Raw genomic sequence first — 27,547 nt, forward strand, 5'->3', positions numbered from 1 at the left:
TACCTATTAGATTTACGGATAATCCCATTTTTTTCCGTCTTGGTTCTAAAACTAACATGTCTTTGGAGATTAACAAACAAAAAGGAGGTACCGTTTAAAATTCTTCTATATGCCGAAAATCGTTGATAAGACGTAAAAATTGGTGCATAAGCATTTTTATTTTTCTGGCTTTTATAATCCTATTGAAAATGCTGTCGTCAATATTGGTGCTGTGCAAATTAGTGAAGTACTAAAAATTCTGCCATATGACTATTTCTCCAATCCGGAATTAAACCCCATGCTGAAGAGGGGGTTATTTATTTGTTCTATTCTATGAGATTTATGCAAGTTAAACCTAAGCGTCAAGGATACTGATTTTTATAACAACCAGAACTAACTAGTTTAGGGACGTTCGATAAAAGTACCATCATTTGTGCGAGAGAGAGAAAAAAAACTCACCTTAAGATATTACCCAACTAAATAATTCAAATCATGGTGAATTGATAGAGAGATTAAAGAAAAATCCAGTAAATGACTATAGATAAAAAAATAAATACAAACCTTTTTGTTCTTGTTAACAGATCCAATGGATTCTACATGAAACTTCTCGTTAAAAGTTTCGTGTCGTGTTACCGACAAGGCAAATTAATTGTGCGCACATAAGTTGCTTTTTCAAACGATATCGTCTACACGGAAATGAAAATATTATCTATTTCATATGATAGTTGCATTTTTTAATCTTCTACAATACTGGAAATTTATTAGGGAAGCAAAAGAGGAAAATATAAATTATTTTATTGAATATATGAAACTTAATGATTAAGCATGAAATAGAGTCTAAATGATATATCATTAAATAGACTAATGAAATCAAAACTACACAATAAGTCTTCGCATAGTTAAATAAGGATTAAAAAATCAAAACCATGAAAAAATTTCCATATAATAGTTGTAAATAATTTAAAATAAGGAAGCTAATTTTTCTGGAAAATATTGACCCGGTCCCTCATATTTCATATTTCTGTTGTTGAAACTATTTGTAAATCATTATAAAATCTTAGGTTTTCTTTCTTAAAATGATGACAAGTTTCTGTGCTTTTTCGGTTTTTAATGACGTTACCAGTTGCAAAAATAGTTAGTACGAACATATAAATAATCATTTTGAAGAACACACCTGGTAAACCATCGATTAATTGTTCTGGCCATAGACATAACAGTCCAATTGTAACTGTTTAATTCAACTTTATGTCGGTATAGATATTCTACTACAAAAAAAAAGTATTTCTGAAAATGCTGTGCCGAAAATGGAAATGATAAAGCGATAATCGATGCCTATCTGCAGCTATGCAAAGCAAGAATTCAATAAATGAATATTAGCCTCAATAGTTGTATCTTATAATATTTCTATCGATAAAAGACAAGATTAATATAATGCACCAACCGACGTCAGGACATATATGGTAAAACAGTTTGACTTTCCAGTCCTTAAGGTGTTGTAATAAGGTATACATCTCTTTAATGTCATTTTTTAGTAACAACAAATAAAAGAACTATGTCAATTGGACCTGCTTTGATACGATAACTGCACTTGAAGTTTTACTAGATAATATTTTTGTTCGCTATGGAGATTCCGTATATCGTCAAGTTATCGGAATTACAATGGGGACTAACTGTGCACCACTTATTGCAGACCTGTTTCTGTATTGTTACGAGTTACAATTTATGACTAAAATCATCAAAGACCCACCGAAACAACATCTGATACAAAAATTAACTTTTAGATATTTGGATGATATTTTGGCTTTCAATAATTATGACTTTAGTATGTGCACTAAAGAGATTTATCCTGCTGAACTGACTTTAAATAAAGCTAATACTAACAATGAACACTGCCCTTTCCTGGATCTTGATATCTATATTTTTAACGGAAAGCTTAAACTAAAATTTATGATAAAAGAGATGATTTTTCATTTCCTATTGTTAATTATCCATTTTTAGATGGTGACATTCACTTGGCACCATCCTATGGTGTTTATATATCTCAACTTATTCGATTCGCTCGAGTATGTAACAATGTATTTGATTTTAACGAAAGAAATCTCTGTATTACTGTAAAATTATTACACCAGGGTTTTCGATATTACAAATCTGTCAAAACATTTACTAAATTTTATCATCGGTACAAGGACATCATTCGTAAATATAAATCAACGTGCAGACATCTTATACGTTCAGGTAATACACATCTTTTATGGTAAAATTATATACAAAGCAGTAGTCATTCATCTCAAAAGCTAACCAAACCTTTAAACAGACTTATTCAGAAGGGATATAGTTACGATATTGTTGTCAGGTAATTAAAGATGGCATCTTTTTGGAATTAATATTGATTCACTCATAGGGTCTTTGAATCGGAAATAAACACAATTGTTCTAAAACCAATTGTTGGCATGATACAGGTTATGTTCTTCTCGTATATTTTATTATGGTATGATACTAAACCCATAACGGGAGGGATGTGCTTGATTTTCATATGATGAAGACATAATCTTTCAATCAGTTTAATTGAGGTCTGGAGCTGGCATGTCAGTAACTGCTAGTAGTCCTTTGTTAATTTATGTTGATTATCATTTTGCTTAGTTTCTTCTGTTACCTATTCTAACATCTGACTCGGACCTCTTTTGAACTGAATTTTACTGTGCGTATTGCTGAGTGTTTGTTTATTCTACATTGGCTAAAGGTATAAGGGGAGGGTTGAGATCTAAAAAAAAAAACATGTTTAACCCCGCCGCGATTTTGCGCCTGTCCCAAGTCAGGAACCTCTGGCCTTTGTTAGTCTTGTATGGGTTTTTTTTAAATTTTGGTCCATTTATATGTTTCGGAGTTTAATGTGACGTCCATTAGCTGAACTAGTATACATTATTGTTTAGTGGCCAGCTGAAGCCCTCCTCTGGGTTCGGAATTTTCTCGCTGTGTTGAAGACCCATTGTGGCCTTGGGCTGTTTTTTGCTCTTTGGTCGGGTTGTTGTCTCTTTGACGCATTCCCCGTTTCCATTCTCAGTTTTATAAGACGATGGTGTACAAGTGGCATACGAAAATACACTTTTCAACAGTGTATTAAAGAATGATAGCATAATTTTAATATTTTACTGTATACAATAATGCACTTGTCAAAAACTGTATTGTAAAATCTGCACGTTGCGCCTTTTGTAATCGTTTTCTTATTATTTATCGTTGGATTATTCAAAATTGTTCACTTTACAACGTCTACTTTCCCTTTATACATGCACTTCCTAATTTTTGTGTCTGAAAATGAAGTTAGCTCTAATGAAATATTTCATGATACATCTGCATACCAAGTTTGATCAACCCAAGTTCAATGGTACAAAAGTTATACATCGGACACGAAGCGGGACGGACAAACGGATAGACAGACAGACATACAGACAATTAAAGTTACTGTCTATTGACAAGTACACTGTTATTTTGGAGTGTTTTGGATGTATATTAGGGTGTTAAAACAAAAGAAGGATCAAAATGCAAACACTCGGTAAAAACCTTTTGATGAGAAAATTTGAGTATGCTTAAAATATATTGGAAAGAAAAGTTATAACAATATAAAAATAAAAAGATTTGCTATGATTGCCACTGAGACACCTATCCACTAGATACCATTTACGAACTTTAACGATGTGCCAAACCAAACTGCATAGCAAGCTCTGAATGACACCTACATGACAAAAAGAAAGCAAATTCAAACGGGAAATCAAAGGCCTTATGTATGTACAAAACAATAAACAAACAGAACACCAACAAACATATGCAGCAACAAACGATAACCATTCAATTACATGTTCCTGACGTAGGACAGGACTCTTGTGTTCAAAGTTCTAAATCTATTAAAAGTTATTATTGTCATACGATTCAATTCAATTACTCATGCATGCGTCTATATAGCATAAATGTATCGATTTAGAAATAAATAAACTGAAACTTTCATTATTAGGCATACCGGAAAACCGTGATGAAATGGGTTATGAATATTAGTCATACAGTAAACATTGAGTTGAGTCATTCGCTTGGATTACATTTTGTGACAAGGAGAAACTAATACATTCATTATATGCTTATTTAGAATGTGCGTACAAACACACTCATTTAGCTAGCTATAAAACCTGGTTTAATCCAATATTTTCTACATAAGGAAATGCCTGTACCAAGTCAGTAATATGACAGTTATTTCCATTCGTTTGATGTGTTTGAGCTTTTGATTTTGCCATTTGATAAGGGACTTTCCATTTTGAATTTTTCTTGGAGTTCGGCATTTTTGTTATTTTACTTTTTTGCAGACCAGAGAGAAAGCAGTCGCAACTAAATACCTCCCACAAGAATACATATTACCTCGGAGCAATTTATGATTAATATTTCCAAGTGGACTCTTTTAAAATAGTTGATCGGCACTGATTTTCGAACTTGTCCGAGTCATTGCAATTAAAAACCGTTAAATATAATTTTGATAAAAATCTGACAAGAATGCATTTTTTTTTATATAATTGATATTTCCTAGGGATGTAACTTTTATAGTTGATCCGCACTGTCCGAGACATTGCTAATGTAATTATTGATATAAATTTCATAAAATACACTTGTTATATGGTTCCTACTATTTCGGACGAGGAAAACAAATTATTTCTCTAATACAAACCATAATTATTGAACCAAATTATTCTTTTTTCCCTTCCATGGTTATATTACACATATTATAATATTTTTGTTTCTTTATTCGTAATAAATCCGGTATCCTTTAGTTTATGGTGGGCAGTCAGCAAATTCAATACAAAAATAAGGAGATGTGGTATGATTGCCAATGAGACAACTATCCACCAAAGTTCAAATGAAATGAATGTAAGCAATTATAGGCAACCGTACGGCCTTCAGCAATGAGAAAAACTCATACCGTATGGTAGGCTATAAAAGGCCCCGACATGTAAAATTTGAAACAATTCAATTGAGAAAACTAACGGCCTAGTTTATAACAAAACAATTTACGAAAAATAAGCCTGACAGACATGAACCAACGACAACCACTGAACTACAGGCTCCTGACCTGGGACAGGCACATAAAGAATGTGCCGGGGTTAAACATATTTGTGAGCGCTCAACCCTCCCCTAGCCTGGGACAGTGGTGTAACAGCACGACATAAGAACAATATATAAAAATCAGTTGAAAAAGGCTTAACTCATCAGATCGATACAAAGAAAAACATCAAACAAAAACACAGATAGGACGTTTTTGTTTGCATTATTTATAAAATTGAGATTTATAGAATTACTTTAAAAAAGTGTCAACCTTTACATATTACCTTTTGATGAAGGTCATTGAATTATTATTGTAGATATACAGAGAACCATGCTGTAATATATTTTTATTTTATATTAAAGTGATCTGCGGTTATTACCATATCCAATATAGAAAAACTACACTGCAATGTCAAGAAATGTTCAATGAACAGATTAAGAGATAGAGTTACATTTACATGCAAGAGTGTTTATACCTATGTCATTAAGTTGGTATACCAATGAAAAATTCGAAACACAACTAGTTTAAGAAATAAATGTACAGATATCGTCTTCTTATTGCCATCAGGATTTTGTTGGGTAATTGTTAGATCTCCAAGTCCGTTCATTACTCTTTTTACATATAAAAATAAGAAGATGTGGTATGATTGCCAATGAGACAACTTTACACAAGAGACCAAGTGACACATACATTAACAACTATAATAGGTCACCTTACGACCTTCAACAATGAATAAAACCCATACCGCATAGTCAGCTATAAAAGGCCCCGAAATGACAAATGTAAAACAGTTGAAACGAGAAAACTAACGGCCTGATTTATGTACAAAATAATGAACGAAAAAAAAAAAATGATATACAGCAACAAACGACAGCCACTGAATTACAGGCTCCTGACTTGGGACATGCACATATAGAATGTGGCGGTGTTAAACTAGTTAGATGACGCCAAACCCTCTAAACCTTCTTTAATATACATCCGTTTTATAACCAGCACACGACCTCATTGTAGGTTATTCCATAAAGCGCACGGAAATCGAGATACATAAGTTTATCCTACCGTAACCAGTTTATAATCTTAAAGATACAGCTTATGAATTTTGAAAACATGTTCTTAGTCTTTTAATATTTGAAAATTATTATGACGGAAATGTGTTAAAAAACAAATAGTACCAAATGTTTTTACCGATTTCTTAAATCTGTACATAAAGTATAGAGAAATATTTATCAATTCCGAAAAGGTTAAAAAAAAGCCGCATCCTTAATTTGATTTATGATGACAAGAGGATTATGAAATTAGAACCATTGAAATTTCTATATACACACAAATAGACGGCTATTATTGATAACAAATAAGGAAGATGGTATTAATATAATAAGGAAAACAATATAAAAGTCTTGATAAAGGAAATCAATATATGATAATAATATACACTAAACTGTACGAACAAGATGTAATAAATTCGGAATGACAAATATTTCGGCGCAACAAATGGCCTTGAAGTTCGTGTCACTGTTTCTATCAAATGCAATATAATACTATTTTGTTTTACTGTTTAAAAAATAACTCAGTAATTCAGGTAAGTTTTGAAAAAAAAACTCAATACTATCATATGTTGACGTGGCTGCGTATTTATACGTTCAACAATGTCAAAATGTATAGTAGTTAGTGTAAATATATGCAAAAGAATAGTAGATGAACACACTCAATCAACGAAAACTGCTAGTACTTCCTGTAGATGCCATTTGAATGATGTACATTTAGTTCCTTTATCCAGAAGTTTTCCTGAACCTCTCGCTGGGTATCATTCCAGTGAATGTTTTGTGCTATCACTAGGCATTTCATACGGTTTAAGTCTTCAAGTTTGTGGTCCGATTGTCAGAAATTTTGACTAACTAGGAGATGTGGCTTCTTACTGATATCACTCCTATGGCAATTGAAGCATTTTTGGAATGGCTGCTTTGACTCATTAACATATTGCAGTTTTCTTAGATAGAGGTGTGTAATATATATATTAAGACGAACTACTGCGACGTAGCTTCGTATTTATACATCAAATACTGTAAAAATGTAGTAGTGTGTGTAAATATAAGTATAAATAAAATTGATGAACACCTCTATCAACGAAAACTGCTTCCTGTTGATGCCGTTTGGATGAAATAAATTTAGTTCTTTTATCCAGAAACTTTCCGGGAACCTCTCGCCGGGCATCATTCCAGTGAATGTTTTGTTCAATAACTTTAAGATTAATTTTTGTGCGATGACGTTATCCGAAGGAAAGTTCTAGTGGATGAACAAACTGAATAGAAATGGAAAGTTAATAATTTGAAAGCTGAAATCATCTATTTGTCTTATAGTTTTGAACTCAACCGACCGTTAGTGTCAATATCTTGATGTTAGTCAAGATATAAGGCTGAATTATGTGTATCTGTATCCTTGCATCTATGTAGCAACACTCCAGCAGTGCCTGGATATGGAGTATATGTCTCCAAGTTGATACGATATTCCAATAGTTGATGGTGTGTTGTCGGTCTGACTCTCTCTTCGACTTAAGAGTTTTGATTGTCCTTTTGGTTTCTTCCAGCTCTTTTTCAAGATTGAAACTGTAGGACAAACCATGTACCCTGCATCCATAACTTCACAAAAATGACTAAATTCAACATCCAGTGTTCAGTGATATGTTAAAAGGTAATTATAATATGCACACCCTCAGTAGATGTACCAACATCCTGCCTAATATGGAGGTTGTAGCTTGAAAACTGTGGGAGGAGTTATTTGAACAAAAAATGTATCCTATGTGGGATGAACGGACAGAGGGGAAAAAATGTGTTTCGGGGTTAAAAATATCAAGCACCTTAATGATGTCAATTTCAGAGAACTTTTAATTGGAAACAGAGTGACTTTTTTATACAAAGAATGAGTTATCCCTCTCTATATATAGCTAATAGAAGATAATGGTATCTCCGTTGAACTAAGTAGGATATCGTATTTTGAGAAAATATTTTTCTTATCAACAGAATAAAAAAAACCAGTGTATATTTAGTATGACATACGCACATATAGAATATTCAAAATGCAATAATTTATTTGAACAACTTGTTAAAATACATTTTCTTGTCTTTCGAATACTTTCACTACATATCGTTCCAGACCTCTTTAGTAAGTTTACAAGACAGGAAGACATATTCATTGTTGAACCGTAATATATTCAATATCATATCTGACCTTGGATTGTGTAATCTAATTCTGATCTCGATTGAACCTGGTGTTCTTATTCTTGAGACACATATCGTTTCCATGAAGCCGGAATTATATGTTTATATAAATAATCACAAATTACGTAATACCCATTGTAAGAGATTTGATGTTAAAATTTATGAAAAAAATGAAAAAGGACAAATAAATCAGACTGATTAATATTTGTCAATAAAATTACATCTTAAGCAGAAGTAAATGTTTATATTGCGGTTCAAAATCATGTAACACACAACGTTTACAATTCCGTGTTAGTGTTAATGTGACAGTTAATGCCCGTGAATAAAATAGAAAACACGTACGCGCACTGATATAAACAAGAATAACCAAGGTCCTCCTCACATTCTCCTGTCAGTTCCACAGACAACCAAGAAAAATAAAGGTATGATGTTTTATTGTCAAAATATTATGTACATTTTTACTGCACATGAATGCTGTTGTAATTAAAGTTGAATTCAATATGAAAATTGCATCATTTTGAATTATTTTAATAGAAATTTAGTAAAAGATATATTTTCAGTATTTAAATTTTTGATGTATCTAAACATTATGATACAACTAAGTGTTTTATATTAGTATTGACTTTTTCTGACTTGAGACAGGCACATACAGAATGTGACGAGGTTAAGCATGCATGCGGGCGTGCCAAACTTCTCCTTACCTTGGACTCTGTTGACTAGACAAAAACTTTATAGTCTAGATTTAATTCGAAATAAACATAAAAGGGATAAGGACTTCCAAAAATATCTCTTCTCTAACGTTTTACCTTTTTGATATCTGTTTTTGAGTGGTACATACTATGTCTTTCAAAAATACCCATTCAATCCTATTTGTAAAATTCTTCCAGTCACCTTAATATTTTAAAGGAATGCTTTAATATTTTAAAAGAATGCTTTAATATTTTAAAAGAATTGAGTTAAGCTATTTGCATCTGATTTTACACTTTCTATTATGTTGTGCTGTTACACCATATTCCCAGTTGGTAAGGGGAGGGTTGAGCGTGCACAAACCTGTTCATCCTCGCAACAATTTTTATGTGCATATCCAAAGTCAGGAGTCTGTAATTCAGTGGTTGTCGTTGGTTAATGTTTGTTATATTTGTTTTTTTCGTAATTTGTATTGTTATAAATAAGGCCGTTAGTTTTGTCGTTTGAATTGATTCACATTTGTCATGTCTGGACCTTTTGTAGTTGACTATACGGTATGGGTTTTTCTCATTGTTGAAGGCCGCACAGTGACCTATAATTGCTTATATCACGTCATTTGAACTCTGGTGGACGGTTGTCTCATTCGCAATCATACTACATCTCCTTATTTTATACTTAGGGTAGTATTGAGGTATACGTTTTTCAAAAATATATTTAACAGTATAGGTCACCGCGTGCTTGTTATCAAGCTACTTATTATATAATTTAAAAATTGAATGCTCCTTTTTGTGAGTTTAGTGGGGTGTAAAAGCATTGACTGAAGCATTTTTTGTTTGAAGCGCTTCCTCTAAAAATGTGCGCACGATCAACGCTTTTATAACCTTTTAAAAATTACAAAAAAAAAAGAAAAATTCAATTCTTATAATTACATTCATATGCTACAGTCATGAACTTACGATTTAAATAATGCTTATCGCTTGTTTTCCTATACAAAGGCGTGACATTGTCATGGGCAGCACAATCCATGCAGTCATAAATTATTTTATTATTTTCACATAGTATTTTCTGATGCCAGAATATCAGGATGGTGACCTCTTTTTCTTTTCCTTTCTGAAAGCATACTAGTATAAGAGCTTTCTTTTCGTGTTTTTTGTCTTCAAAATTCTATCATTAAGTTTTGTCTCTAGTCAAAGCATTTAATATTATATTATTATTTTCTGTGGTATACGAAATGATATTCGTTGTAAAATATTGGATTCATTTAATTTTTTTATGCATGTTATTGAGAAATGTATTATAGTACACTATTTTTAAACGATGTTATATCTAAGGTATTCATTCCTCATAATCTTAGTTTTACATTAAAATAAATGTACTAAATATAAATGTATCTATTTTCTGATGCAAGAATATCAGCAGCAATGCAAAGTTTTTGTATTTTTAATCAATAAAATGAATTTGTGAAACATAAATTAAGTTATTACCATTTGAAGATCAAATTATAGTATCCTTATAAGACCATCTTTATTTAAAAGAAAACTCTCACAAGTTAATTGCATTTATCCTTTAATTAACCCTTTAACTAATCATTTCCGGTTTTTGTTTTACCAAAGAAGACAGTTTTGAATAAAAGTGCTAAGACACACTATATATACAAACAATGACCACACACAGAATATATTTATGGCAAATTTTCCACTGAAGATATTTCTAAGTGATTAAACTTTACAATTCAGATTTAAAACTGCAATATATCTTTCTTCATTTTAGACATGATGATGAATAGTTGCATAACATGTTTTGCTCTATTGCTTACAAGTTCTCTTACTCATGCCAGTGGTAAATTTGGTGGCAGCGGAGGAGGTATGTGACACTGATTTCATAACTTTAAACACAACATTCTTCTGAAAAATCAAAAGTCTGAGATATTACTATAGGTTAGAAAGTAAACCGCTCATTTCTTATCCAAAGAACGAGTAAAAGGATATATTGGTATTACATCTATTTGACATTTACGCAACAACACAAAGCCATAGAATATATCTACAAGCTTGGTCTTCATCAACATTACAATAACTTTATAACTTATCTAATCATTTAGTATACAATACTTGATTGATATTTATATATGTTTAGAATATCGTTTTTGAAAATATGTGATCAACTAGTAGTTCTCTTAAAACATATACTTTACAGAAAGAAATCTTATACACCAAATAATATTTTTGATATTTAATTCTCTGGTTTCGCAGGTGCATCTGTAAGCGGGTCAATTGGTAGCAACTTGGGTCTTGGTTTTGGAAGTGGGATAGGTGGTAGTGGCGTATCCGGTTCCTTGAGTGGTGCACTAGGTGCCTCATTAATTGGCAGTAGACTTGGTAGTAGAGGATTATCCAGTTCTCTGAGTGGTGCTCTTGGTGCCTCATTGGGCGGTGGAGTTGGTGGACGTGGAATATCCAGTTCTCTGAGTGGTGCTCTCGCTGCCTCATTGGGTGGTAGAGGTGGAGGTCGTGGAAGTGGAATATCCAGTTCTCTGAGTGGTGCTCTTGCTGCCTCATTGGGCGGTGGAGTTGGTGGAAGTGGAATATCCAGTTCTCTGAGTGGTGCTCTCGCTGCCTCATTGGGAGGTGGCAACCTGATTGGAAGTGGTGCCGGTCAGTCAATTACCATCAGTTACAGTGCTTACCTCAGATTGATGTATTATGTATCTGCTCTTCAACAAGCTTATTACACTGGTAGCATAGGAGGTGGGTTGACTGGTGGAATCGGGGGATTTGGCAGTATTATCGGAGGTGGATTAGGTGGAGGTCTTGGTTCTGGATTTTCTGGTCAATTCGGTGGTGGATTTTCTGGTTCAGCCGGAAGAACTGCATTCGGAGGTGTTGGTAGTGGAATTTCTGGACGATTTGGGGGTGGATTTGCCGGACAGGTTAGAAGGTTTGGAGGTAGTACCGGGGGATTGACAGGTAGTTTAGGTGGTGGAATTTCTGGTGGATTCGGAAGTGCTTTTGCCAGAAGAACTAGTGGATTTGGCAGTTCTAGCCTCTCAGGTAAATATAGAAAATCATCGGCGTCATTCAGGATATGTTATAAATAATTTATGAGTTGGAATATCCTTTTGGTATCTTTCGCCTCTCTTTTTCTATAACATACATGTCTAGAAATTAAACATTAAAAAAGATAGTAAACTCACATTTATTGCAAGCATATCTTTCTAAGAAATGAACTCAAATTGATTTTAAAATACAAGTCATAAATAGAAAATACCTGTAATCTTAATGAAAAAATATCAAACCAGAGTTGCGTTCTGCAATCCTTTTTATTTTGAGTATTTGCTTTATTCTAAAATGTCAGGACTTACTCTATTACAATGACATTAAAAGAGGGTTGTAAAGAGGGGATATGTGTACGGACGAACAGGAAATAAAATGTACATTTCACAATGAACAAACAAAAAATAGTTTGCACGTTGCTTTTTCTTCAATTTTTACGAAACTTTGTCAGTAATAAGCTTCAAGCACGAAAACACATTGAATAAATTGCAAACACGTTGCACGAAAGCAACCCTTTACCATCCCCATAAAACAATGAAGCGTACGATATCATCAAATACTGTTTTATTTCCCTTGAATTGTAGCACGCACACACGAATTATTTGTAAAGGCAATTATTGATGTCCCACCAAATAAAACTAATAAATATGCCAATGACATATTGATTTTCACGAAGATTTGTGACACATATAAAAACTTTGAGCAAGATTTATCTGATCTTTTCCGCAACAGCTATCTTTTCATTGATATTTTGGGACAGTTAGCAATACATATTTTTATTTCTATTCAAATACACTTTGGTTCGTACGAAAAAATATTTTCCGAAAACCTCACAAGCGGCATTGTATGTGTCATAACACCAATTCAATCCAATATAATCAAACAAATTTTCCAACTTTTCACAGGTTATTGTACCGTAAAGTTTAACTTCATGAGAAACATGTATGTCTTGAGTTATTTTAACGATAATAAGGAATATTTAACAATACATTGAAAACAAACACCCTTAAGTGCAACTTAAATATAAACAAGCATATATTCTCGTTTTTATGTTGTGATACAGAAATTTACCACTCCTGTAAAATTTCAACTATGATGACATCTATGCTTGTTTTTTTTTTTTTTTTTTTTTTTTTTTTTTTTTTTTTTTTTTTTTTTTTTTTTAATCTATTTTCTTTTTTGATAAACTTGTTTTGTGTGTTTTTATTTTTTCGACTTATTATTTCCTTCTTTTTGTTGTTGCTATTATGTTTTGACGAGTAGTAGTCTTAAGGACGCATACCAAACTTTTTTTTTCAACATACAAATGTTGTTAAACCAAATTCAATATTATCATTGTGGTACATGTATACCCCACTTGATTGAAATTAAGGTGGTACCAAACACCTTGACTAAAATTAATTTGGCTCGTTTAATTTTCATAAAATTTTGACCAAATATTTACTTTGACACTTTGACAAAAATATAAAAATTTCAAAAAACTTGAACCACACACTTTATCAGAAAAAATTATATATAGCAGTTTGACAAACACTAATTTTAATCTTTGAGAAGCTTAACATCTCCTTAACAATAGAACGTGATTAAAACGTTCAGCTGATTTTTAAAAAGTTATCTCCCTGTAGTGTTATGTATCACCTTAATATAATTACGACTAAATAATTGTACCTTTCACAGGTTCCCTTCAAGGAAGTTTAAGAGCTGGATTAGGTGGTAGAGCATCAGGAAAAGGTAAGAATATAAATCAGTGATTATCAAATATTCATATTTAACGTTTTAGCTGTTGACAGTTACTCTTGATATCATTTTGTTTTTTTTTTTTTTTTTGGGGGGGGGGGGGACAGCTACAGTCAATGCACATTAAGTGTAAAAGGATAGATCAGAATGAGAATTTTCTATAAGAAAGCTGCTATAACCCACAACTCTTCATCTGGATAAGTTATTGATAACTAAGTTTGCTGTACAAACATTTTAAATGATTAACTTAAATATGAACTTCTCATAATATATTAAAACATTTCGAGTATTCTTCGTACATTGTATTTTTGCTACAGGCTGCTAAAACAGGTACGTGACTTGGCATTTACTTTATTTTTCTATATAAATTCATTATGTATTTCTTTTTTACAGGTGCTGTTTATTAAATATATATCCACTAGACGCCTGAACTTGTTGAACAAATACCCTTACATTTCTATCTTCGTGGTGGTTGTTATATATCATAAAATAAACGGTTTACTCCTAAATTATATGATTGTTTTTGATTTCGCCCTTTCGCATGCAATCTACTTTTGAATATTATTTTCGAAAACAATTGATCACACACGCACACAATCTAGGGAAAATGATCGGAGGTAGCTTGTTATCAATTTCAGTCGTAAGATCTTTTATTAAATATAAAGGGTATGACTGTAAATTTTTTAACATTGAAATATGAAGAAGCGGAGGTGGGACTATTTAAAAGTTGGACTTACATTAAGCACAAATGAATAAAATGCAGGTGTTTCAACCACCAATCATGCCATTTCCAAGTCTCACACAGTTGTAAATAAAAAACAAACTAATAAATTTAAGTTGATCGTAGCGCTTTTCTGGATTACATTTCATCCGGAACACTCTAAGCCAAAAAATGAAAGCCGAGGATGTATAAGTTCTTTAACACGTGAAGTGCTATATGATCAAAAGTGACATAAACATTTATTATACTTCACGTAAAAATGCAACATTTTGATTGGCTTATACGAGGGTGTTAATTTACTCTATTACCCTTCACGGAAACGCTTGATCAAGTGTGCGCTTTATTAAATACGGATGGTTGTTATGTATAAGACGTCATAGTTTATTACTTTGAATTTGAAATTTAATCGACAGTAATAACAGAACATTCAGTATAATAAATTAAATAACACATATCTGAGAGGGTGATAGAGCAGATTGTTACCCCTCGAAAAGACATTGTCAACCTTGGCTTCGCCTCAGTTGACAATGTTTTCTCGGGGTAACAATCTGCTCTATCACCCTCTCAGCTATGTGTTATTTATATATTGGTATATGATACATCCTAATTCACGAGAACGAAAATGATGTCGGTTCACAATATTGGACTTAGGACAGAAATAACATTTTGTTTAATGTTATGTACTGCGCGATTTGAAGAAATTGGTGTATGATGGCTTTGATATCTTCTATTTAAATTGTTTATACAACTTCTTGTGTTGCCATACACTTTCCGGTCATTATTGGCCTCATTAACGTACTCCCACATAGCCTTTTTGTCGTATCAATTTAAAAAAAAACGTTGACAAGGAAACTGTAAAAACCAATAAATTTGTGAATGAAAATGGTAGAAAAGGAAAATAACACTTTATATATTTGTTGGGTCCAAATCTTATTTCTAGATTCATTTTCATGAACACGCTCAATCATAAAGATTCGAAAGATGATAAGAATCAATAGGCTATTTCTGGAATTATGTCTTTCACCGGAAAAGATCTTCAATTTCGCACGCCTTTATGACGTCATTTACCAAATAGAAGGCGAACCTGTATCCCTGCTCTATTACAGTTTCCAGCCCTATCAAATCGTCATTCTGCAGGGTATTCTAGAAATAATTTATGTTCCGTAATCTTAATTCTCGTACGAATGAAGGGAGGGTGACCAACTTATTAGATTTTAATTTCCCAAATAATTTGTGCAGTATAAGATCAAACTTTTTCACCCGTTCGCTCGACATGTGTTAGAAGTGATGATGCCTACATTTTGGTCACGTGGTGATGGAAGTCACATGACAGATTCAACTAACTACCGTATCCCGGAACTGACGTATTGCAAATCAATAACATTTACAATCTAGACAAATGACAGGTAAAAACATATTAAAACAAGTGTTGTACATGTCATTTTATAATAAAACTAAGGTTATGTTGATATTGACCCAAGTGCACCAAGGAAATGTAGTGCATGAATATAGAGGAAGGCATAAAGAGTTAGTGCAGAGAAGTCTCAATAGATAAGTAATAAAAACATATTTAACCATGACGTATACCGTAAATCACATAGAAAATTATTGATATGTATATGTAATATGTAATTGACTACGTGAGGATCTTTATGACCAGAAAGGACATACAAAGAATAACCCAATCTATCTTGAAATAATCTCTAAATTTCTATACGGAAAATTTAACATATGTAGGTATGTTCCGCTGCTTTCTATGTTAAATTCTGCAAATTAGAATATTCACACTATTTCGTCTGAATTTTAAATAAAGTGACAGTCATTTCATGTCAAAACAATACCTGTACCTTAGTCTGGCTCATAGAAATTTAACATATTGCAAAGAAAAGAATTGCATAGAAGTAAATTCGATTATCAAGTGTCATATCACATAGACGGGCGTCAAAAAACGTTTCATTTTATTTTTCAAACTAGAATATTGTTTTGATCCAATGCCGAATATTTGACTCAATTTGAATCGTTCTTTAGTTTGCAGGTGTTTAGTGTTCACAGATTTCGTGAATCAGGTACCATATATGTAGGACTCGGAAGTGCGATGGGGATGCTGCAGTTTCATGGTCCGCACTGGGGTACGATGGTCCTTTCGCTGAAGTGCGATGGTTTGGCATGACGCTTGACTATTGCGACGTTTTCAAATACAACGTTACTTTAAATACAAATCGTAGGCAAGAGGATAAGATTTTGTAAATGAAGGTTTCATGCTAACAAAGGAAAGGAAAGGAAAGGAACAAGAAAGCAACAACGATTCAAGTTTCGAACAGTTTTGAGTAGTGCAGGTGGAGGTTACAAAAATGCAAAGCGGCTGAAAGATGAACTTGATCTATACATGTGTTAACCAGTTTTCAGAAGTATGCCGCAAACCTTTTGTAAGACTAATAAAACAAATGATCTAAATATTAATTTTGACTTCTCTTTTTAATTTTTAGCAACATGTTGAGATAATTTTGTTTTATTCCCGAGATAAATCCTGTTTTGTAAGAAAACCAGCACTCTAGCCTAATTTTATTGTGGTTACAGTGTTAATCCTCTATAGCAAGTTAGACCGAAATAAACCCGACTGGTCCCTACATGTACGTCCCAATTTCTCCTGATCAGCGGAGACGCAGCTAATTCTAAAGTTATTTGAGGAACATGTGATACGTCTCGACATAAGTCAAGCAAAAATGAACTTGGCGGTGTCGTTCTCTTTTTTTTCTCTCAAAATTTTAAGATTGTATTATTAAGCAACGCTCAGACACATATACTAGTAAGTGTACCATTAGGTAAATATACAATAATAATCATGAATTATAATACAATAAACAGGTAACAAAAAAAATATACAAGATACTGTAACATATCACAATACGTTCTCTAGGTTTCTAATAAAAGATGCCACCGGTCTATATAATTAAACATTGCAATAACTTCAGCGTGTTAACCAACGCACTTCAGCGCAGACCATCACATTTCAGCGTGACCATCCCGGTTCGGAGTACCATCGCGGTTCAGAGTCCTACATATATACTTTGACATTCAAACATTTGAACGAGGAACATACCAAAGAATTTAATCAGTTAAAAGTGTCACTAAATATCGTCCTATATTTTTTTGGGTTTTTTTCGGGGGGAGGGAGAGTGCAAAGACTTTATTTAGATTTTCTAAAATTCATCAATCCGAAAATAATCAGGAGCATCTATGATCATGTCGGATAACATCGGAACAGTCCTGATCAACTCGAAAGGATCTTGAGCAGTTATGAGCATCTATAAAAATATTGAGAGCAGCTATGAGCAACTCTAAAAATATCTGGAGCAGTAATGAGTATCTCAAATCATATATTATAAGTTGCTGTGAGCATCTCGGAAAATGTGCTGAAAACGACAGCCAAACGGAGCAACTCGGGGGAAGAGGGAGAAATAGTGTTGAACGACATGATGTATAATAATAAAGCTCTACAAGAGATCACAAAACAAACTTCAATCAGTAATTCATAATAACTCGCAAAATACGGACGTCTCGATAATATACCATATGCATATCTGATAATTAATTAACTCCTTCGAAATTTCACAGCAAACGAATAGAACGAAAGAAAAGCACAGTACTAACATTAACGACACCAATTCTATTGCAGCAGAGATTCTACAAGAATCACCAAATATAACAAAACGATACCCAAACCTGCTCAAAATGTTAGATATAACAAATACCAGAGCAGTTTAGTAAAACTTGGAGAAAGTGTAAAAATGCTAGGTACATCTTCCATAAATGATGAAGATACAATAATAACCAAGCAAAAAATGAAGCCACAAATCGGTATAGAAAAACGGGTTCTGTCAAACAATGGATTGAGAAGAATGGATACAACACAAACAAAATGTTTATTCAATATGCATGGAGCATAAAAACTGGCATTAATGAATGGGCCTAAGAGGCGTCCTTGATAGCGTTAGCGTCGGAGTTAGGAACACAACACAATAACAATAGATCCGAAACCACTGACAAATGGGAACCAATGCCACATAAAACTTTTGATCTTCATCAAAAAGAAAAACGAAAGCATTGTTGACGATCGAGTTTTGGACGGTTAAGGTGTACATTCTTTGGCTTCTTATAAAATGGGAACAACTTTAATCAAAACATCATTTAAAATCTGAGGTTTCAGCTTCCCAAAGCAAAGGTGACATTTGATGGGTTTGGCTATTGTTTTTATGTCCTTTTCGGTTCATCCTTGGCTTTCAAACTTTCGACTTTGAGCGTTCCTGATGATGGATGATCCAGAAAAGCGTATCGGAAGCATGCAATTTATAGAGTGTTGTTTTGATTTTTTATAACACTGGGTCGATACCGCTGTTGGTGGACTATCTATCCCCGAATTATCAACAGATCATTAGTCAGTACTTCGGTACTAAATTATAAAGAAACTAAGGTTTCAACTCCCTCAGGCAAAATCGGCTTTATATGGATTTGGCTATTGTTTAAGGTCCTTTTTGGTCATATAGCTCTTCTATTGTTACAATTGGGGCCTCGGTTGCCGAGTGGTCTTAGTAGTTACTACTGTTATCACTAGCCAGTCAACACTGATGTTGTGAGTTCGAACCCCGCTCGTTCGGCTGCACTCGACTCCAATCTTAATTGACTAAGATTGTCAGTTTTCCTATCGAAGGTCGGTGGTTTTCTCCGGGCACTCCGGCTTCCTCCACCAATAAAAAACTGGCCGCCACGAAATAGCCCAAAAGCGGTGCTTAAAAGTGGCGTTAAAACACCAAAAATCAAATCAAATTAATTGTTACAGTTCTTCTACACTCTTGGCTTTCACATATTCGGCTTTGAGCGTTCCTGATGAATAAAAATCCAGAAAAATGCTTTGGACGCATGCAATTTATAAAGTGTTGTTTTTATTCTTTAACAGACAACAGCCCGGAAATTGTATCTCAAACTGATTTTGGAACAAACAGGAGATGTCCATCGATTCAGTTAACAGAAAAGATCAAAACCTCTGAAAGACGTATAAGGAACGAGAAAGAATATAAGCTCAAGGAATCATGGAAATTTGCCATTGAAAAACGAAAGTTTCTTCTGCATGAAGTGATAAAATGATTCAAGCCGGTACCTGAAGATGAAGATAAGGACAACTTAGGCCATAACAATTGCTTTACCAAAAAAGCCTTTGAAGTTAAGAATACGACTTTCGTAGTTTTAAATTCCAGTTTAATATTGCCTGATACACCATTACATTCTTTACTATATTAACTCCCATTCGCTTCCTAATCCAACGTCGCACTCCATAATATTTATTGTTTTACTGATAAAAACAAAATACCAGTAAGAAGCCTTTACAAAAGTAGCAGCAGGAGCAAAACCAAACCCTCAAGCAGCAGCAGCCATACCAAGCTCTCGCACCCTGGAGCAGCAATACCAAACCATTGAACAGCAGCAGCTAGTGAGAACATTCAAAATCCATTACCATCAAAGCTCACGAAAATAAAGTGCGAATTTGTTAAACACCCGCAATAATAGAAAACTTACAATTACCTCCCTTTAATAAAATTAAGAAACCATTCCCTCTGAAAATTAAATATATCCTTCTCGTAACCGAACATGAGAACGTAGACTTCACAGAATATATAAGAAAAATTATAACACGGTTTACGATTGACTGAAATTTTCCGTAACATGCCTTCCCATTGTTGGAATTTCAAACCTTTTGATTTGCAATTCATTGTTAAGCTTCAAGCCACTTTAAAACTTTTTTTGCACTAAATTATACCATTCACACTTAAGTTAGAGTTAAGAGAAATATAGACACTACCTACAAGGACAAGAAATTCTGAACGAAAAATGGCGGAATTTGTTGTCTGCTTCCAAAACAGCGGGAAATAAGCTTCAATTCACGCATGCACAGTAATTTCACCTTAAATGGCGGCTTCCGTAACTCATATTCTGTCATTTGACTTCTGGTCACGGATGCGCAACAACCATTTCCGGTATATTGATAGATGACGTCACTTCTGGTAAATGACGTTACGATGACGTTTCACTGAAAAATAAAATTGCAAAACATAAGCCCTACTGATAATATAGGGTCGAACTTAGGTGATACGACGCATGAGGAGTTTCTGCTTCATATATGCCGTTATTTGAACATGTATTGGTATACTGCCATCATTTGTCATGGTAATAGCCAGTTCTTTTACAAATATACATTTTGTCAAAAAATTTCCAGTTCATAAGTAATATTTCATTGTACTGACGCAGTGTCTTAAATCTGTATTCATGCTATACGTTAACAACATCCAAGATCGACTGTAGCTTACTTTACGAAATTGTTTTTGCTCATAGTTGAATGTTGTACAATGCTCTATAGTTGTTTACATCTTTGTCCTTTGGTCTGTCCTTTGATTGTGTGATTCACATGTGGTCTCGATCGAACCTAACGTAGGTTATTCCAGAAGCTCATGTCGTTTCCGAGAAGCCGGAATTATATGTTTAAATAACCATAACATAGGAGATTTCATGTGTAAATTTGTAAAAACATGTCAAAAATGACAAATAAAGCAAACTGATTAATATTCGTCAATAAAATAACCGCTTAAGCAAAAGTAAATCTTTATTGTGTGGTTCACATGCATGTAAAACACGACGTTTACAATTGCGAATTCGTGTTTTTGTAACAGTTAGTGCCCGTGTATAAAATAGAAAACACGTACGCGCAATGATATAAAAATGATGAACAAAGGTCCTAGTTTCATCTAAGAGTTCCAAACACACCGAAGGAAATACAGGTATGAAATTTTGTCAAAAAATTATGTAAATTTTCAATGCTCATGAACGCTGTTTCAAACTAAAGTTGAATTTGATATGAAAAGTGCATCAATTTAAATCATTTTAATAGAAATATAGTAAAAACATATTTTGAGAATGCAATCTTTTAGCAAAGAAATGTATTTATGTTTAATGGTACTTATCGGTGTTTTCACTGTCTGTATCACTCTGCTTAGCATATCACGGCTTTGTGACGTCAAATACGTTGACCTGGCCTTAATAACTTGACCCGGACATATCATCGACGTCAATAAGAATAAGAATAAAAATATTTATTGAATCCAGTTAAAGGGCCCGTTTCCGGAGCATATACATATATATGTATAGTATTAATTATACAGTAATTTTTAAGATATATTACATTAAAAATAAATGATTAAATAACTATATTCCATACCAGATGGTGTTTGAAAATACATAAAATAGAATATTAATCCTTTCTAATACCTAAAAAATAAACTACGTCATAACTACATGTATATTTAGATTCTGGAATGCAAATTTTCTCTTATTTCAAAACGAGTACTAATAAATCTTGACATTGACATATTAACATTTTCAGAATCACAGGACATCAACCAAATAAACTGTTCGTACTTTGAAATATAAGGGAAGTTTTTACACTGAATGCATGCTTCATTAAGAATAAAATTCCTTCCTTTTCGTATGCAATGCATTCCATTACAAAATGAAACTCGTCTTCAACCTGCATATTTAAGCACGATCCACAAAATCTTTTATCTTTATCGATTTTTTTATATCGACCTTTCTCAATGGCTAACTGAATAATATCAATATGAATAAACCGACAAAGATAAGTTTGACCCGATCTTATCACGTCATCTTCCAATTTGCTGGTAAAACAAAGAAAGACACTTGTTTCTATCATGCAAATACACAAATACAATGCGATAAATCGATTATCAGGTTGTCCGATATTGACATTGTAAAATATCAGCTGCTCAACACAATATGAACCCTTTTTGAACTCGTTCGCTGCACTCACTCAACTAAAATCTTCATATTGTAACTCAATATGCAGACAACCTAATAGTCGTTACAACTAAGTGTCTTATTATAGTATTTTGTATTTGTTTTTCTAAGTATTAATTTTCCTAAATTATACGTGTTAGTGAACAACCTTGACGTAAATTTTCGAATGAGAACAAATGCACATACGATTCTACTTTGGGTTACTTTTCATACGTCAATAGCTATTGTGGTATATAGTGTATCTTAGCCTTTAAAACAAATGTCGTGAATGATACAATAAATGTGCGGCAAAAAGGCGAGACAACAATGACCCCAAATATAATGGTATTAATGGTAAATTGTCGACTTTCCAAGAATTTTCGAAGTATTAAAACTTTACAATTCAGATTTCAAACTTCAATATATCTTTCTTTACTTTAGGCATGATGATGAATAGTTGCATAACCTGTTTTGTGCTGTTGCTTACAATTTATCTTACTCATGCCAGTGGAGGAGGTATGTGACATTTATTTTATAACTGAAACAACACATTGATTCTCTTAAATTAGAAGGCAGATATATCAGGTTAGAAATTAAATCATGACTCATTTCTTATTCCAAGTATGAGTAAAAAGAGATATTGGCAATACAAATATTTGATATTGACTCAACAACTCAAAACTATGAAATAAATCTACATGTGTGTTCATTATCAATATTTAGAAGCCTGTACCATATATGTATGTCAAGTTTCTCAAACGCTATTTGTGTTATAGTGTTCACACATTTTATTGCATTTTATATAAAAAATGACTGCTAATTCAGAAGTTAAAGCGAGGTTTTTATGAATGCGAATAATGCGTCTTGGTAAGTTTCAAAATGATAAGAACTCGCATCGGAATATCTGATACTCATAGTTTCGTCTATTCTTTAAAAATCGCAAAAATAAATGCACGCGATTATTCCAGTTCTATTCCTACAAAAAATAAATAAAACACTATACATTTTATGAGTCCGATGCGCTTTTCTTGATAAATTTTCATCAGGAACGTTCAAGTCCAAATATCTGAAAGCCACGTGAATAAGTATATTATCAAAATGAACTAAAATTAAAAGCCAAATCAACATCAAGTCAACTTTGCCCGAGGAAGTTGAAACCTTAGTTTCTTAGTTTCTTAATAATTTATCAATTTATAAAATGATAATTTAAGAAATGTATGTTATAAATCATGATTATTCATCTGATGGTATTATCGGGGACTAATAGTCTATCCGGAGCGGTATCGACCAAATTCTATTAAAGATGAAAAACATTTAGTTGAGCGTTAAATATTTTACAGACTGAAATCTAGTACACTCAATACGTTTTTAATATTGTAGTCGCTAGTCTAGGAGGCTCAAGGGGTAACGTTGGTGTTCAACTTATTGGTGGTAGTGGAATAACCGCTTCTCTGACTGGAAGTGGTGCTAGTCAATCAATCACCCTCAGTTTCAGTGCATACCTAAGATTGATATATTATGTATCCGCTCTTGAAAAAGTTTGTTACAATGGTATCTTAGGAGGTTGGTTGCCTAGAGGATTACTCGGTGGTCTTGGTTCTGGATTTGCTGGTCAATTAGGTGGTGGAATTGCCGGACAGTTTGGAAGGTTTGGAGGTCTTGGTGTTGTAGGCAATACTGGGGGATTAACAGGAAGTTTAGGTGGTGGAATTTCTGGTGGATTCGGCAGTGCTTTTGCTGGAAGAGCTAGTGGATTTGGCAGTTCTAGCCTCTCAGGTAAATATAGTAAAAATTTGTCGATATTCAAAAGATGTAATTAACATATCTATGATTTACACATCTAGAAGTTAAAACTCGAATTAAGAAAGTATGCTTACATGTATTGCAAGAAAATTGATTCAAGTTAAATACAGGTCGTAAACAGAAAAAAAACTGTAATCTTAATAAAAAATAAAAAATCGAAGTTGTGTTCTGCCATCTTTTTTAGTTAACGTATTTGATTTATTGTAAATGTCAGGATTTGCTCTACTACAATGAAAAATAAAACAATTAAGCGAACGATATCAACGAAAACTGTTTTATGTTCCCTGAATAATAGCGCACATGAATTAGTTGTGAAAGTAACCATGCATGTCCCACCAAATAAAACAAAAAATATGTCTACGACATATAAATTTTAACGAAAAGTTTGTGACATATACATACTTTTATCAAGATTTATCTGATCTTCCCTGCAAAAGATATGTACCCTGAGACATTATGGAAGATATTGGTATATATTTAACAATACATTAAAAAATCATTTAGCGCAGCTACGATAAAAATTAGCAGAGAATCTCTTCTTTCTATTCTGATAAAGAAATTTATTCATTCTTAGAGATTGTAACTATGATGATATCTATGACTGGGTTTTTTTCTTTTAATACCTATTTTTTGGTTTAACGTGTTTTGTGTGATTCTTTCCTTCTTCTTGTTGTTACTTTTATTGTGCTTTGACGAATTGGTGTCTTATGAACGTATACCAAACTCTTTTTTTCAACATACAAATGCATCGCTGTTACACCAAATTTAATATTATCATTATGTAACATGTACATGTATACCTTATTTGTCAAGAAATTAATATAATTACGACTTAATGAGTGTGCCTTTTACAGGTTCCCTTCAAGGAGGTTTAAGAGCTGGATTAGGTGGTAGAGCAATAGGAAAAGGTAAGAGTATAAACCAGTGTTTATCAAATATTCATACTTAACTTTTCAGTTGTTTTGAGTAGCTCTTGATATCAGTTTTATTTAAACAGCTACATTATAAACAAATTAAGTGTTAAAGGAAATATATCAGAATGAGAATGTTCTATAAGAAAGCTCCTTTAACGGTCAACTCTTCAGTAAGATAAGGTATTGATAATTTAGTCTGTTGTACAAAGATTTAAAATGATTCAGTTGAAAATGAACTTTATATAAAAACATTTCCAATATTTTTTGCTACATTATATTTTGGTACATATAGCTTAAACAGGAATGTAACTTAGTATTTCCTTTATATATGAATATTAATATTAAAATTCTAATATTATATTTTTGTTCATTTCTATTTACAGGTGCTGCTTATTAAATATATATTTACTAGACGCCTAACGTTGTTGAGCAGATAACCTCACATTTTTATCTTCGTGGTGATTGTAATAATTCATAAAATAAAAATGTTTTTCTCAATCAAAATAGTATCTTTGAATTCCCTTTTTCGGAAGTAACCTGTTCGTTTAGGAACTTACAATTAAGTTCAGTCGTAGATCTTTTGTTAAGTATGATGTTTCGTAAGGATGCAAATTCAAATTTTAAATATCCAAGTATAAAAATACAGAGACGGGATTGTTTAAGTTAGTAAACATAAGTACATAAAAAGTATAACTCCGTGATGTCTAAACCACCATTCATGCCATCGTGAAGTCTCACACAGTGGTAATGAATATTACACCTTGTAAATGTTAAGCGTTTATTTTCTGGATTCACCTTCATAAGGAACGCCCAAAGTCATAAAATCGGACGCCAAGTATGTATAGGTACTTTTAAAAACTACGTGAAGAGCTATATGGTCAAAAAGGATAAACAAATATTGTATATAATAAGCCTTATACACGACACCTAAAGTTATGTAGGTTGACGATAATGGACTTATTGGAATCAGAACAGAATGAATAGTTTGTTTATTATGTTTTACTGAGAAACTGGTGTTCGGTGACTTTGGGTGGTATTTTCTGTTTAGATTGTTCACAGCTTCTCTTGTTGTCATATATATATATATATATATATATATTGCCTCTCTACTTCTTCCGGTTATTTCAGCTGTTGCTTTGCCGCCTCATTGAAGTTACATCCCACATAGCATTTTTATTCATTTATGCTCTTAGAAACCTTTGCAAAGAACTTGAAAAAAATTATGAATTTGTGAAGGGAATATTAAAAAATGTAGAAAATGCAAAAAAGCCTCAATAAATGTGTTGCGTCCGAGGCGCTTATCTGGAATTATTATCATCAATAAGCTCAATCCAAAAGATTTGAAAGCCGATTAGAAACATTTGCAGAACAATAAAATATACAATATAGACAACAGACATATGAAAAAAAAACATATTGAATTAAGTGTTGTACATGTCATTTTTTAGTAAAACTAATATTATGTTGACATTGACCCAAGTGCACCAAGGATATGTAATGTGACAATTAAATATACAAAAGGCATAAAATGTTGGTGCATTAAGGAGAAGTCTCTACAGATAAGTAAAAAAACCATAATTAACTATAAGGTATACGGCAAATCACATTGAAAAATTGATATATATGGTCTAGGGCGCTGGACACGGTTCAGGCGGTGTTGCCACGATGTCACAGAAGTAAAGGTTCGAATCCCGCCGAGACAAATTTGAAGATCTAACATTGTTGGGCTAAATTTGAGACGAATTATATACATATTATGGTGTTAGCCCTGTATAACCACGTGTTATCCGATGGAGAATGTCTGTCATAAAGTTGTCGCATGTTAAGATGTGTATCACAAAACAAGAATTTGATGTGGCGGCATGGTAATTAAAATTATCATCCTTTACGACTAACAAACAGAGCTGATCTGAAAGGTACACCATTTACTTGCCAATATACATCATGTACTGTGTTACAACTCTAGATAAAGTCGACGAGGAAAGACATTACATCGACCACCGAAAGCTATATTTTTATGTAGCCTAGGTTGTCGAGTGGTCAATGGCGCTGGCCATGGTGCAGGCGGTGTTGCCAAGATGTCACAGAAGCAAGGGTTCGAATACCGCTGAGGGAAGAACAAAAATTTGCTAACGCAAATTTGAATATCTAACATTGTTGGGCTATATTTGAGACGAATTATTTACTTTTTTGGTCTTTAGGAAAATGTTGTTTGTGCTGTATTTAGACCCCTCTACCAAGAAATTTGTTTTGCATGCACACGTATAAAAATTGCAGTTTTTATCCAACGCAATCATAGGTTTGAACGTTGTTTTCAATTTAGACTTGTTTAAAATATTTTTGGGCTTGTATTATATTTGCCATCCCTAACATCACTGATGAGACATTGATTGTCGAAATCCGGATATGGTGTATAACATTTAGCACCTCATGTTGAGGTTTACCATCTTTGCCGCAAGTTTAATGTTTTCTACTTGGTATTAAATTAATATAGGAGAAAAATTTTGTTACACCTTGTG

General features: G+C 33.0%; 1 protein-coding gene across 1 annotated transcript in view; it reads left to right on the forward strand.

Moving 5' to 3' along the window:
* Positions 1-25,425, forward strand: part of LOC127733515 (uncharacterized PE-PGRS family protein PE_PGRS54-like) — a 73,255-nt gene extending 47,830 nt beyond the window's left edge. The window contains exons 7-11 of the mRNA XM_052242868.1: positions 11,214-12,011; positions 13,692-13,745; positions 23,872-24,087; positions 24,969-25,022; positions 25,412-25,425. Coding sequence (XP_052098828.1) covers positions 11,214-12,011; positions 13,692-13,745; positions 23,872-24,087; positions 24,969-25,022; positions 25,412-25,425 — 1,136 coding nt within the window. The remainder of the gene's footprint in view (positions 1-11,213; positions 12,012-13,691; positions 13,746-23,871; positions 24,088-24,968; positions 25,023-25,411) is intronic.
* Positions 25,426-27,547: the final 2,122 nt, after the last annotated feature.

Source organism: Mytilus californianus, unplaced genomic scaffold (assembly GCF_021869535.1).
Source record: "Mytilus californianus isolate M0D057914Y unplaced genomic scaffold, xbMytCali1.0.p SCAF_3, whole genome shotgun sequence".
NCBI classification, from domain to species: domain Eukaryota; kingdom Metazoa; phylum Mollusca; class Bivalvia; order Mytilida; family Mytilidae; genus Mytilus; species Mytilus californianus.